The sequence below is a fragment of the Scleropages formosus genome, chromosome 10 (assembly GCF_900964775.1).
Source record: "Scleropages formosus chromosome 10, fSclFor1.1, whole genome shotgun sequence".
Taxonomy (NCBI): domain Eukaryota; kingdom Metazoa; phylum Chordata; class Actinopteri; order Osteoglossiformes; family Osteoglossidae; genus Scleropages; species Scleropages formosus.
Genome location: NC_041815.1, coordinates 24,884,676 through 24,896,911, shown reverse-complemented (window position 1 = coordinate 24,896,911; position 12,236 = coordinate 24,884,676). Strand labels below are relative to the sequence as shown.

The window sequence follows — 12,236 nt, the reverse complement described above, 5'->3', positions numbered from 1 at the left end:
ATTTGAGGTGAATTATAGAGATGCTCTGTTTTCAGTCTTCTCACATTTGATTTTTATTTACTGCTGGAATAAACTGGAAAGTAAAATACACATAATGGACAAGGATAAGGACACCACACATATGAAGGATATACGCAAAGCGCAAAAAGCAGATATAAAGGATAAGAAAATCAAACAATGGGAAAAACTGAGTCAAAAAGTGTGGGAAGACTCAGCTTTCATACTAATCCCCCCAAAGCACAGAAGAAAACATAAGATCCGCCTGCCAGTTGCTGCACGGTCCACCTTGTCATGAAAGGTCCCTCTCACCGTCATTCAGTGCAGGGATGAGCGACGCATCAGGGCATCGTGGTGTTAACAGAGCAAGCAGAAGCAAACAGCATCGTCCAAAGCTCTTGACAAAGTAGGACCAGATCTCAAGGTTTCCTCTCGGCTCCGCAGCGTGTGTCCCATCGCTTGTTTGTAAACGTGGTCCGGACTGCCACGGGACGGGTTCGCGGACCCTTGGAAGCGGTCCTAGATACCTTGTGTGAGATTCTTCTTGTTGCTTCTCAGCATATTTACGATTGCTGACGCTCATTTCTGGGCGAAGTCAGTAAGGTCCCAAAGATTTGTATTTGTAAACTATTTGTCTTACACCGGACTTGTGGATACCAAACTGTTTTGCCGTGGTTTACATAACCTTCTGCAAAGCGATGAGCACTTAGAGCTCTCTTCCTGAGCTCCTTCAAGGTCTCTTTAGGGAGAGCATGGTGTCTTTCTCCAACGTGTATGAGAAAGACTAAACTGTCTGAACTTCCTACCTCTACGAAATAAAGAGGCGTCAAGACCTTTGTTGTGGAAATTGGCTCTTTGATTGGTTACCTTGGAGCCCAACTATTTACGCACCTCGCTGTTAGGCTGACTGTGTGTGTTGAGGTTCACAAAGTGTACATGTTCACTTTGTGTTTTCATTTCTGTGCTGCAAGTAAAGATCTTTCATTTACATTTAGCTGATGCTCTTCTCCAAAGAAGGGGGATGCGGTGGTGCAGTGGCACAGGGGGTTTGACTGGGTCCTGCCCTCTGGTGGCTCTGGGGTTCAAGCCCAGCTTAGGGTGCCTTGCGATGGCCTGGTGTCCTGTCCTGGGTGTGTCCCCTCCCCCTCTAGCCTTACACCCTGTGCTGCCAGGTTAGGCTCCAGTTCACCCCAACCCTGCTCGGGAGAAGTGATTTCAGTCAACGTGTGCGTGTCTTCTCCAAAGCGACTTTCAGCGTTAAGCTACCAACAATTATTTATACAACTGAGTAATTTTTACTGGATCAGTTTACGGTAACTACCTTGCTTAAGGGTACTACAGCTGGAAGTGGGATTCAAGCCTGCGACCTTTGGGTCCAGTAGTAGATGTTCTAACTGCTATGCTACCAGCTGCCCCATTAATAAACGATTGATGACGGTTGCAAAGAGATGGCTGCTCTTGTTCACGAGCAGCAGCAGAATAAAGAGCCTGGTTGAATCACTGCAGCAAGCCACGTGTAAAACAGGTAGTACTATACGGAAGCATAAAATTTTTTTCATTTGGAACCACTGTTTGATTTCAATTTCCATTTGTTACCCTTTCATTGCTGATTCAAAACACATGGCAATTAGCTCATATGTTGCCAACCCTGGGTCTGGAGCAGAACAGCACTACAGCAGGACATAATTAAATAAAATGAATCGACCCTTCTATGAGAAGTCATTTTTAAATAGGCCCATTCTTTAACTCCAGTGCAAATGTGACAATAAAAGAACAATGTTAATGGTGTGCATTTTTTCAGGGACATTGTGTTTAGCTCAGTTATGAGCAAATTCTAGAGATGCTGGACATCTGCGGTGAATGTAAAGGGTGTGGACAGAATTTTCTCTGGGGGAGGAGGCATGGCTGAATATGTGCAGAGACATCTGATTCAGCAGCAGCAGATAACCTGCTACCCCTGCTGCCCCTTCCACCAAACACCACCCAAGAGCAGTGCAGGAGAGGGGAGAGCTATCAGTCCACGCCTCCTGTTTTCTGTTCTTCCTGTCCTGCAGCTTCCTGTAGCCCAGCAAGATTATCAGCCTGGCAGAAGCAGGAAGTGAGGGAACCTTCAACAGGGTCAGTCAAGGCAATAGCAAGGATGGAGATGGTTCACCTCAGCTTCCAGCCACAACCTGGCTTTCACCAAAAGAAGACTCACCTGCAACACACTTTCAGATACTGGACACAGGGGAATGAGAAAAACATCATGGATGACTGAATGTCCTCATCCGATCCAACATCCCTGCACATCAGAATCACCTGCTGGCTTCGTATTTCTGGGCTCATTTTCTTCCCCTAACTTGACCTCCTTAGTATTGCTTTCTGTGGCTAGGTCTTCAGTCTTGGATAAAGTTTCATGCCTTCATCGGAATCACGTGAATTCATTAAATACCTAATTTTAACTTGAATCTATTCCATTGTGGGGGGGGGGGGTGTGGTGGCGCAGTGGGTTGGACCGGGTCCTCCTCTCCGGTGGGTCTGCGGTTCGAGTCCCACTTGGGGTGCCCTGCGGTGGACTGGCATCCCGTCCTGGGTGTGTCCCCCCCCCTCCGGCCTTACGCCCTGTGTTGCCAGGTAGGCTCTGGTTCCCCGCAACCCCGTATGGGACAAGCGGTTCAGAAAGTGTGTGTGTGTGTGTGTGTGTGTGTGTGTGTGTATGTATTGCGTTGTTCTTAATATACATGAAACAGTGTTTCCATTAAAGTTTGTGAAATTCTTGTGATGTACGTTGGTTCATATGGAGGAAGGAAAGTAACTACTTAAGAATCATGTGTCTGCATCTATGTCTTTTTCTGATGATGTAATGCACACATTGTATCTGCTATGAAATCTACATCCCCTTTTGAGAAAAGTGTTTGCTAAATGAATAAATATAAAGTATATGTATTAGATTTATGGAATGAATTTGTTGCCAAATGGTATAAATAATACCAAAGATGCAAAATGAGCACTGTCTGATTAGGGACTGGGTAAAAGGCAGCAAATGTAAGTGTAAACACGCATCAGCGTAAGCAAAGAAGAATGAAGAAATACGGCGAATGCACGCAGGAGGATCTAACAGACCACGATTGTCTGTGTAGATGTCTTTGGAGGATTGGAAGTAGAAGTTGATCAATTAAAGCAGATGGGAACTGTGAGGCCGAAGGAAAGCGAAAGAGAGCAGCAGGCGAATGTCACACAAATGTCCAGAGCAATCATTGTGGAATGCTGAGGAAAGGAAGCCCTTTGTTGTTTGAAGAAGCACTTTCCTGCCTCTTCCATCTAGTCATTGTTCCAGAACCATATGTCAGGGCCTCTGCTGATAGGAACATCAGAGGAGTTGAAGAGGCGCTCTCTCCCTGCGGGGTCTCATTGCAAAACTCCCATGTAATCGCAGACTCTCCGCCAGAGCGCCATCCTCACAGTTTATCGGCGATTCTCTTTCGGAAACACCGCCGGGCCGAGCGGTTGACAGGCAGGTAATTTATTGAAACATTTCCAAGCGGGTTAACCACAGGAAAGCCCAAGGCACTGAGATGCTTTACGCAGCGACCCACACCACAGGATGACTCATTTTCATCTAAACCCATTTTTGTTCTTCGTTTAACCCCAACCCTAGCAAACCCGTTAAAGTGAAATTTAGGAAGGTTTACACGTGTGTTTTTTTACACTTTGTTGAACCTACAAATGTAACTAATTTTTATTGTCAAAGAAATATTTTAACGTTAACAAGACAATTAACGACATAACATCTATCTCGAGCAGCTGGGTAACTTTTCCCCGCTTCAAAATCGCTACGTTGACGTTAAAAAAGAAAAAAAAGTGACTAAAACGTAATTTCCCAGAATACCATTCGAACTTCATCTCCCAGAATGCACCTGCATCGACCTCTCTGGTGACTTCTTCTTAACTCAAATACAGTATAGTATATTATGTAGACAACAAACGGCATTTAACGAAACTGCAGTGTGAACTTTATCTCTCAAAATGCATCTGCCATGTCTAGTCTGGTAACTTTCCCTCGGAACTAGTGCAGTCCATTAAGTGAGCGCTAAAATAGCTAACAACAAAGAACATAATTTCCCAGAATGCATATAAAACGCAATTTCCCAGAGTGCACCTGCTTCGACCAATCCGGTACCTTTTCCACGTTTGAAACTTTAACAACCACTCCACACAAAGAACTCCATGTCCCAGAGGGCAACGCGTCGCATGATTCCAGGGACAGCTGACTGACGGTCAGAGCCGCCGTGAGAGCTGCCAGTGAGCGAGAGGCTGTCGGCGGAACAGGCGAGCGAGGCGCCTTGATCGCGCTGTCAAACTGCTCCGTGCAGCGGGAGTCCGGACTGCGGAGCTGCGCACCTTTTCTTAGTGTCACCCGCGCGCTCGTTGAATTTATTTTCACTACTGTTATTGTTTTAAAATCAAGGCGCGCCTTTCAAAGCGGATCTACTTTAATTTATCTTCCCGCATCCCCGGCGGTGTTTTCGGTGGATTTTAGTTAATAATAATTGCCGTTTCAAATCCACCCCCCCCCCTCCGCACAACCCCCATCCAGCCGTGCCCAATGACGAGGAATGGATAGCGGGACCTGCAGCGGCGGAACGATGGTGGAGAGCGACGAGCAGCCGGGGCAGGCTGGGGACACGGCTGTTGTTGCCGCGCAAGGGCACCCCTGCAGGGGCAACTGCGGCGCCTCGGGCACGGCCGCGCTGCACCAGTGCGAGCTTCTCCAGAACATGATCGACATCTCCATCCTGAGCCTGCAGGGGCTCCGCACCAAGTGCGCCGCGTCCAACGATCTCACCCAGCAGGAGATCCGCACTCTGGAGGTGAGCGGACGGGACGGGACGGGGCGGCGCGCGGACAGACACACACGCGCACACACACGCACATATCGTGTCGTGAGCGCGCGCCGTCGGTCATGCATGCAGCACGGGCGCCTCCGCTGCGAGGGTGCGAATTTACTTCGTGTTGAGCTCAGCCTTCCTTCCTCTGTGATGGGGGGCGGGTAGGAGTGTCACAAATGTTGCTCTGCTGACTTTTCACATGTGACTGCAGTCAGAACAGGTTCTTCCCCATCATCATGCAGAGCTTCGTCTCCAAGTGCTTCTCCAGGGCACCGTGACAGTGCGTGCAGAGAGACGGCGGGGCAGTGAAGAGCGCCGTAAAGTCACCGTCGGAGCGGCGCGTCCGAAACGTGTGGCGTGGAGGAGGCCTCTCGATCGTGCGCCTCGCGGGTGGGGTAACCGGCTCCGGGGGTCACGGAAGGACCTGGCGTTGGGTCTCTCTCCTTAGCAAGCTCTGAGAACTGAGAACTGGCCCTTGCTGCCGCGAAGGCTGCCGTCCACCCGTGTCATGCGTGCGACACGATGAGCGTTTACCGCAGAACAGATTACACTCGACATACCGTGGTCCCACAACAACATAGGGATGGTGTGAATTTGTGGACAGAGAGACCGCTTCTGGAGTGACTCGTGCAGGACTTGAACACGTATTCCCGTTCCCCCCCGCCCCCCGACACACGCACACACAGGTGCTCAGGTTCTAACTGCTCAAAAGAAAAATGCAAGGCATTATGGCAGCAGTGCACATCTCCCAACCCTGACTCCAGTTCCAGTATGTGAGAGATGCTGGGTGTGCCCAACCGTGACATTTCCAGCAGTATTAGTAAGGTGTGGAAAATAACCCAGTGTAATCACTCTGTGCCATTGCTCAGCCCTTTTCCGTTTGTCCCCTTACGTATTATGACACAGCATCTCTGCCTTTGCTGCGTGTCTATTTTTTTCTTTTCCTCGCTCTCAGGATTTTTGCCTCCTGTAATTCCAAGGGTAGAGGTAGTTGATGGATTTCCACAGCTCTTCCCAGGCTTTAGGGCTTTCTCTCTCTTTTGCTGCCCTTCGGTGGACACCTGACGCATCCTTCATGGCGAGGGAAGGGTATGGTTTCTATGGAATGGAGTCATTTTTATGTCCAGTGGTATAGTACCATAATTTAGCCTGTGATGAGGGAGAAAATCCTGACGTGGGTGATTCTGTGGCAAGGGGTCAAAGGTCGAGCCAGCAAGTCAGGTTTGGCAGAGGTGTTTCACCTGGATTTGACGGTGTGCCTGAAAGTCGGCTGCTTGGGGGGGGTGGGGCACAGTTCTAAAACTCAACCTTAGCTACTCAGAAAGGCCTTAGGGCCATTTCTTTGATTAGAGCCCATCCCAAACCGCGAGGGAGTCGACCCCAAAACAAACTGCTGCTGTAATCTGCATTCCGCATTTCGTACTGCCCGATTTGTCAAAATATGGCTTATTTTCAGGATGAAATTTAACTTTTTTTTTTTAAATAAAATCTTCTAACTGCGATTGTACCGAGTTTTCGGGGTGCAACGCGATACCAGCGGATCCCGTCGTTCAGTTCTATGTTCATGCTGTCTAGTCTTTCTTGATATCGTATCCCTCTTCCTGACGGACAGAAATACAAACATGAAAAGAATGTTGTTAAATAATGCAGCGCTGGCCTTGTTCCTCTCGTCGGCACTAATAACAGAGCTGAGACCGGGGAGCTGAGCGCCTCTCGCGCGTACAGCTTCGAATACTGTGTTACGGGAGTGATTTGGCACGAGTCTCTGAAACATAATGTTCTAGAGTTGCACGGTAAAATAAACGGGCTTCTGACACACATCGCGGGTTTGGCCGCTCCGGGACCGAAATGAGCGCTCGTGACCACTCGCGTTACTCTGGAAATCCTAATGAATCCCTGTTACATCATGGCAAATTAAATTTGAAGGGAAAAAAAAAAGAAAAAAGGTCTTTGGGTTACAGACCTGGATGGTTCCAGATAGTCTGATGCGCTATTCTGTTGGCGGAGGATGTGTGAAATCTCTGAAATTTTAAACGTCTTGGGTTCCACTCGTTGGGGGAAGAAAAAAGTTGTTTCATGATGTTCCCCGTGTGAAGACAAAGAACGAATCGAGCTGTTGGGTGCCGCTTTGGTGCTGTTCCTTGGACCTGTCCTGCCAGTCGCTCCCTACACACAGCAGAGGCCCGATTTGTGGTGTGTGAAGGTGCCGGAAGGCGAGGCTTGGGTCCGGTGGGCGGGCGGTGCGTACAGAAGCTCCGCGACGCACCGACAAGTCGGACTCCCCTCGCTGGACGCTCCAGCCTGCCCCTCCGAAGCTCTCATTTTCACTTCTGCTTCAAGATCACGCAGGAAGCCTGTTCTCCACCTGAGCGATAGAGACGCCCCTCACAGTCCTCTCCGTGATTGGGGACAGGAAGTGGAGGGGCGGAGCTTCCACAAGACGTGCACAACCTACCTCTGCTCCACGCTGCTTGCGGACGGCGCTTCGGCTCGGTCGCCGTCCTCCGCCCCATCGACGAGTGCCGAGGCAGGTGAGGGCAGCAGCAGGGTTCCCGCAGGGACGTAGTTAACCGACAGGAATGACAGTCATGTGCCTGTGTCGCCCCATCCCCCAACTCCCCCATGATTGTCACGTGTTGGACGAGTCAATTGGCATCACACGCAAATGAGCTAACTGCTTTTTCATTAGCCTGACCGACAGCGGCAGGCAGCGCGGGGCCGAGGCGGCCGTCATGCTCTCACAGGCCTCCTCTTCAGCGCTATGAAGAGAGGCTTGAACTCGCGTTCGATCCTCACAGAAAGGGCTTTATTACGTCACCCGGCGCCGCTTGGCCCGCCGCCCCCCATGATGGCTCTCCCGGCACGTTAAGTGGAGCGTCTCCTGAGTGAGAGTGTGTGTGTGAACGCAGAGTGTGTGCTGCCCAGCCTGGGCCCTCCGTGGGTCCAGACTTCACTGCGAGACACTGTCTACTGTCTCCAAGCGTCCTGTGGCCTGCCCCCCGCCGCCAAATTTCTGAACATTCGTACGGAGGTCTTGTTTTGGCCCCTTGCTGCTCTTTCACAGAAGGTTGCGAGATGCCTCTCCTCCACCCCAAAGTGCCTTTTGTGAGACATGGAGAATCCAGACGAAAAGGCTGAGCTGTTGAAACTTGGCCCGGTCCGTCTCTCGGGAAGACGCCACCCTTTCATTGATACCCAGCTGTACTCGACCAAATGTTGACGCGGTCAAGAGTGAGGACTCGGATCATATCTGCAGTCTGAGGTTAAGGCCGGTTTTTTTTTTTTTTTTTTTTTTTTGGCCCAACCTTGCAATACTGGGGTTTTCTGATCAGCTGACATTTATTTATTTATTTATTCCATTTTTCTCCCCCCAGTGTGGGGACAGGAGACCGTGGTGTAAACGATCAGATTCTCTGATTCCTACACTTCTCCTGTGGAAAAAATCACTTCTGTTCCTAAACTGGTGGGAGTGCATTAGCTGAAATTTTCAACTGAAATGTAATAAACAAATGGCGTGGCAAAGAAGCGGCCGGCTGACGGCAGGCCTGCTCCGAGCAGCTCGCGAGGTTTCATCTGCGTTTCCGACGGCGTCGGCACGGCCTGCGGCGCGTCGGCCAGAAAGAAGCCTTCTCGGGCCACGTTTACCGTCTCGGTGCCCTTCCCTGAAGATGTAAGAGATACGACGCAGATGATAATGCAGTATTTTTTTTTTTTTTTTTTTTTTTTTTTCTGTCCGTCTCAGAGTCGGGGCGACGGGCGCTCGCGGTGCGCTATTGTGGCTGCAGCTATATTTAGTCCTCTTTCCTCCTACGCATTTTTAGGGCTGGTTGTTAAATAAGAAAATCAAATGACACGCAGTGAGGGGGGAGGGACAGAGAGAGAGAGAGAGAGAGAGAGAGAGAAAGAGAGAGAGAGAGAAGGAGGGCGACTGAGCAAGTGCAGCTGGGGCTTGGGTGGGGAAAGGATGGACAATCGTCGAGGCTGTGTCGTATAACCAGTGAGCTCCAGGGCGTTAACAGGGGACCGGAGCATCTGGCAGCTGAATGACGCATGGAAGCAACCCATCAAATTTTCCATCCGATTTCTTTTTTTCTTTTTTTTTTTTTTTTCTTTTTTTCTTTTTTTTTTTAAACTGTTTGTTTAGTGTGCTTGTGTGGGGGCAACTCACACAGGGTTGGGTTACAAAGCCAGCTTGTGTTTTCGTGGACACCGGAGAGCGGTTGGGTTGTACGCTCCGATGGCGAGCGGGACTTGTGCGTCGCCGAGGTTCGAGGAGTGGCCGTACAGCCCGGGGTATTGAGTTTTCAGGTGTGCGGCGACTGTGCGGACACACCGCGATGGCATGCGACCTGGAAGCTGATGTAATAAAAATGTGACAGGTTGAAGCGGTCGCTACGGCCTTGTTGATGACAAAGGGGTGTAGTATTCCTCGGGTTCCGCCGTCTCAAAGGAAACGAACGCGCTGTCTCGTGTTGGATGTCTTTAGAAACTGAGAGCTTAACTTATTACGCTGTTGTTTAGCGGCGCTCTTATCTGCAGCATATTGCCTTACGTATCTTATAATGAGGGCAGAACTGGGGGTAGCGCTGGTGCCTCTCAGGTCCTGCGCTGTTTGTTTCCTCCAGGTGCTCTGGTTTCCTCCCACCAAAGATGTTTCAGGTGAACTGGGGATTATCAATTCACCTCAATGTGCGAGTGAATGGGGGTGTGATTGTCATGTGATGGACTATTGTCCTGTCCAGGGTGTATCCTGCCTCGCACCCTGTGCTTCTGTGATAGGCTTTGGACCATCGTGACCCTGCACCAGGCAAGTGGTTGTCAGCGATAGATGCTATAATTATATTTCACTGTCAACCATTTGCTCTTAGGTCCAGTTCCTTAACCGCTTTGCTTCCTGTTGCATGGAGCTGTCTTCCAGCTGTTTCAGGCTGAAGGAAATCACCCCTGGTTCTGTTTGATTTAGTCTCAGCTTAAGTTAGGTTCATCAGAAAGGTAAACAGACTAAGTGGGGGAGATGTTCTTTCTAGAAAAACTCTAGTTTTCTCCCCTTCCGCTCACACTGGTATGTGTGCACGCCTCCGTTCCCAGTGTTGCTTCAGTCTTCACCGAATGGCGGCTAAGGTCCCCTGGCCTGTTTCAGGCAGAGGCTGTCGGCTGCTTCCTCCTTCCAGCCGCTCCTCCCGCCTAGATGAGGAATGGAGGGCATGTGGGAACCGCAGGCTGTGTCGATCCCCAGATCCGGGGCCTGGCTGCTCTTCCGGTGCATTTGCATTTCTCGCTCTTGGACCTGGATCCGTGCGACACGGGTGCCGCAGGCGACGGGCGTGCGGTGAGCGTCCTTGAAGTACTTAGGTTTGAATCCCATCTGCTGATTGGCAGCCGCAGCACACTAGCAGGTCCGGTCTAGACAGGCGAGGGAAGCGCGCGATCGGACCTTCCCGGTACTCCGCAGCAGCACCCCCCCCCAAAGGGTCCTCCTCGCATGTGCTGGGATGTGGCTCCGCAGCCTCTTGTCTGGCCTTAAATATTTGATCAGGTCCCCGCTGTGTTTACTGACATGCTGCTCTGTGTGCCGCAGACTTACGGTACGTTTTCGCGCGCGCGCACGTGCCTGTCCGACACACTTTTTAAAGCACGCAGCGCACACTCAGCCACGCACGCACAAGTCCTCCTTGCATCTCCCAGCTGTTTGGACCCCTCCCTCCTTCCCTCCACCGCATGACCCCATGTGTCCCTGCAGCTCGTCCTCTCAGTCGCTTCTTCCTCTTCTTCTCACTGACACAGGATGTCGTTTTGCAATCCTTCTCTTAAAAAAAAAGAGTCCTGAGACCGTTCCTTTCCAGTGTGGTTTGGTTTGCGTGCCCTCTTTTCCAAAACATGCCACATGCAGCAGCAACATACAGTACGTGCTTCTCTTGTACTGCCATAAGTAGCGTTTTTTAGCAACAGATAGACCAGGCCTGGCCTGGGAGCTCACGGCGCACGATGCCTGTTCTCGTCGTTTATAATACCGTGCAGCTGCCTTCCAGAAGTGCGGACTGGCTGCGTCCATCTGTCCACACTGCTCCTTTTTTTTTTTTTTGCGTTAACTAATAAATTTAAAACTAATCTTCCTCAGCATATCCTTGACTTTGACTGAACACAAACTAATTGGATCACATCCTCCTCCTCCCCCCCCCCAGCACCCCTTTCGGTGTCAGCAGTCTGTCAGGAAGTGCCTATTGTGTCGGTGTCGCCATTTCGCTGTTAAAAGCTTCCTAATTAATACGTCTGTAATGTTTTGGCTTTCTGCGTATAAACGCGTGTAAAGTGTACGAGCAAAGAGTGAATTAACTAACATCTCTTGTGGTTTGTTTCTGATCCTTACGCGCGCACACACACACTGCATGTTCTCGTCAGTCACACCACTCATGACTTTAGCATTAATTCCAATTCTCTAATTCGTAGCTATAACTTGAGGGTTTTATGATGAATATATGGGCTACTTTGCGTATTTATAATAACCCCAGAGTACAGAATAATACAGTGTAATATAAGAAAGAATGAATGAAACTTCACTTATCCCAGAAGGAAATCTGCTTTGCATGCAGCAGGATAGAGTACAACACACACGTACACATACAACATATATGTGCATGATTGATAAACACGTGAAGTAACCATGTACTAATTGTTGATATAAGTAATATTCTGGTAACTGTATGCAAAAATGGCTGAATTTATTTTGATCACTAATCTTATGTTGAGCTCTGCGGGTGTGCATGTGCGTGCGCGCGCGCCACTCGTCTTTTTTTTTTTTTCCTCCCCTCAGTAAAGATTTCAGTTTCGTACCGTGGCCGATATGCGCTATACTTTATTTATACACTCCCGCAGACGTTTCTAAGTCACAACTCCCTGCTGTAGAACTTGTGTGGTTATTTGCTTGTGGTTATTTTCTGGAGTTCCTGCTTGCCGGTGTGTGTCTTTGTGCACACGTGTGGGTACGTGTGGGTGTCGGCGTGTTAATACACGCCTGTGTGTGTATGTGACTTGTGACTTGTACCACGTGTCTGCGTTCGTGTGCGTGTATGAACTGTGCCTGCGTGTACAAGTATCTCTATCTGTGTACCCCTAATGAATTGTGCCGGTGTTAGTGTGTGCGCACCTCTGTGCCTGGGTATGCATGCGTGACTAGCGCTTGAGTACGTGTCCCCTTTGGAGAGTGTGTGTGTGTGTTCGTTTTACTGTGTTTGGGTGTGTGCGCGCGTGCGTGCACGTGACTGTGCGTATGTACATGTGAGCGCCAGGCTTAGGCTCCGCCCCACAGCCAAGTGACTGGACACTTAATATGGTTCAGTGACCATAGAGGAGTAGGGCTCCCCGAGTTGT

General features: G+C 49.8%; 1 protein-coding gene across 4 annotated transcripts in view; it reads left to right on the top strand.

Moving 5' to 3' along the window:
* Positions 1-4,253: 4,253 nt before the first annotated feature.
* Positions 4,254-12,236, top strand: part of LOC108932408 (kinase suppressor of Ras 1-like) — a 46,172-nt gene continuing 38,189 nt past the window's right edge. For 2 of the 4 annotated variants that reach the window (XM_018748784.2, XM_018748782.2), the window contains exon 1: positions 4,254-4,850. In XM_018748784.2, the coding sequence (XP_018604300.1) occupies positions 4,596-4,850 (255 nt within the window). In that variant the 5' untranslated portion in view covers positions 4,254-4,595. The remainder of the gene's footprint in view (positions 4,851-12,236) is intronic. The other 2 variants (XM_018748786.2, XM_018748783.2) reach the window with 2 other exon arrangements.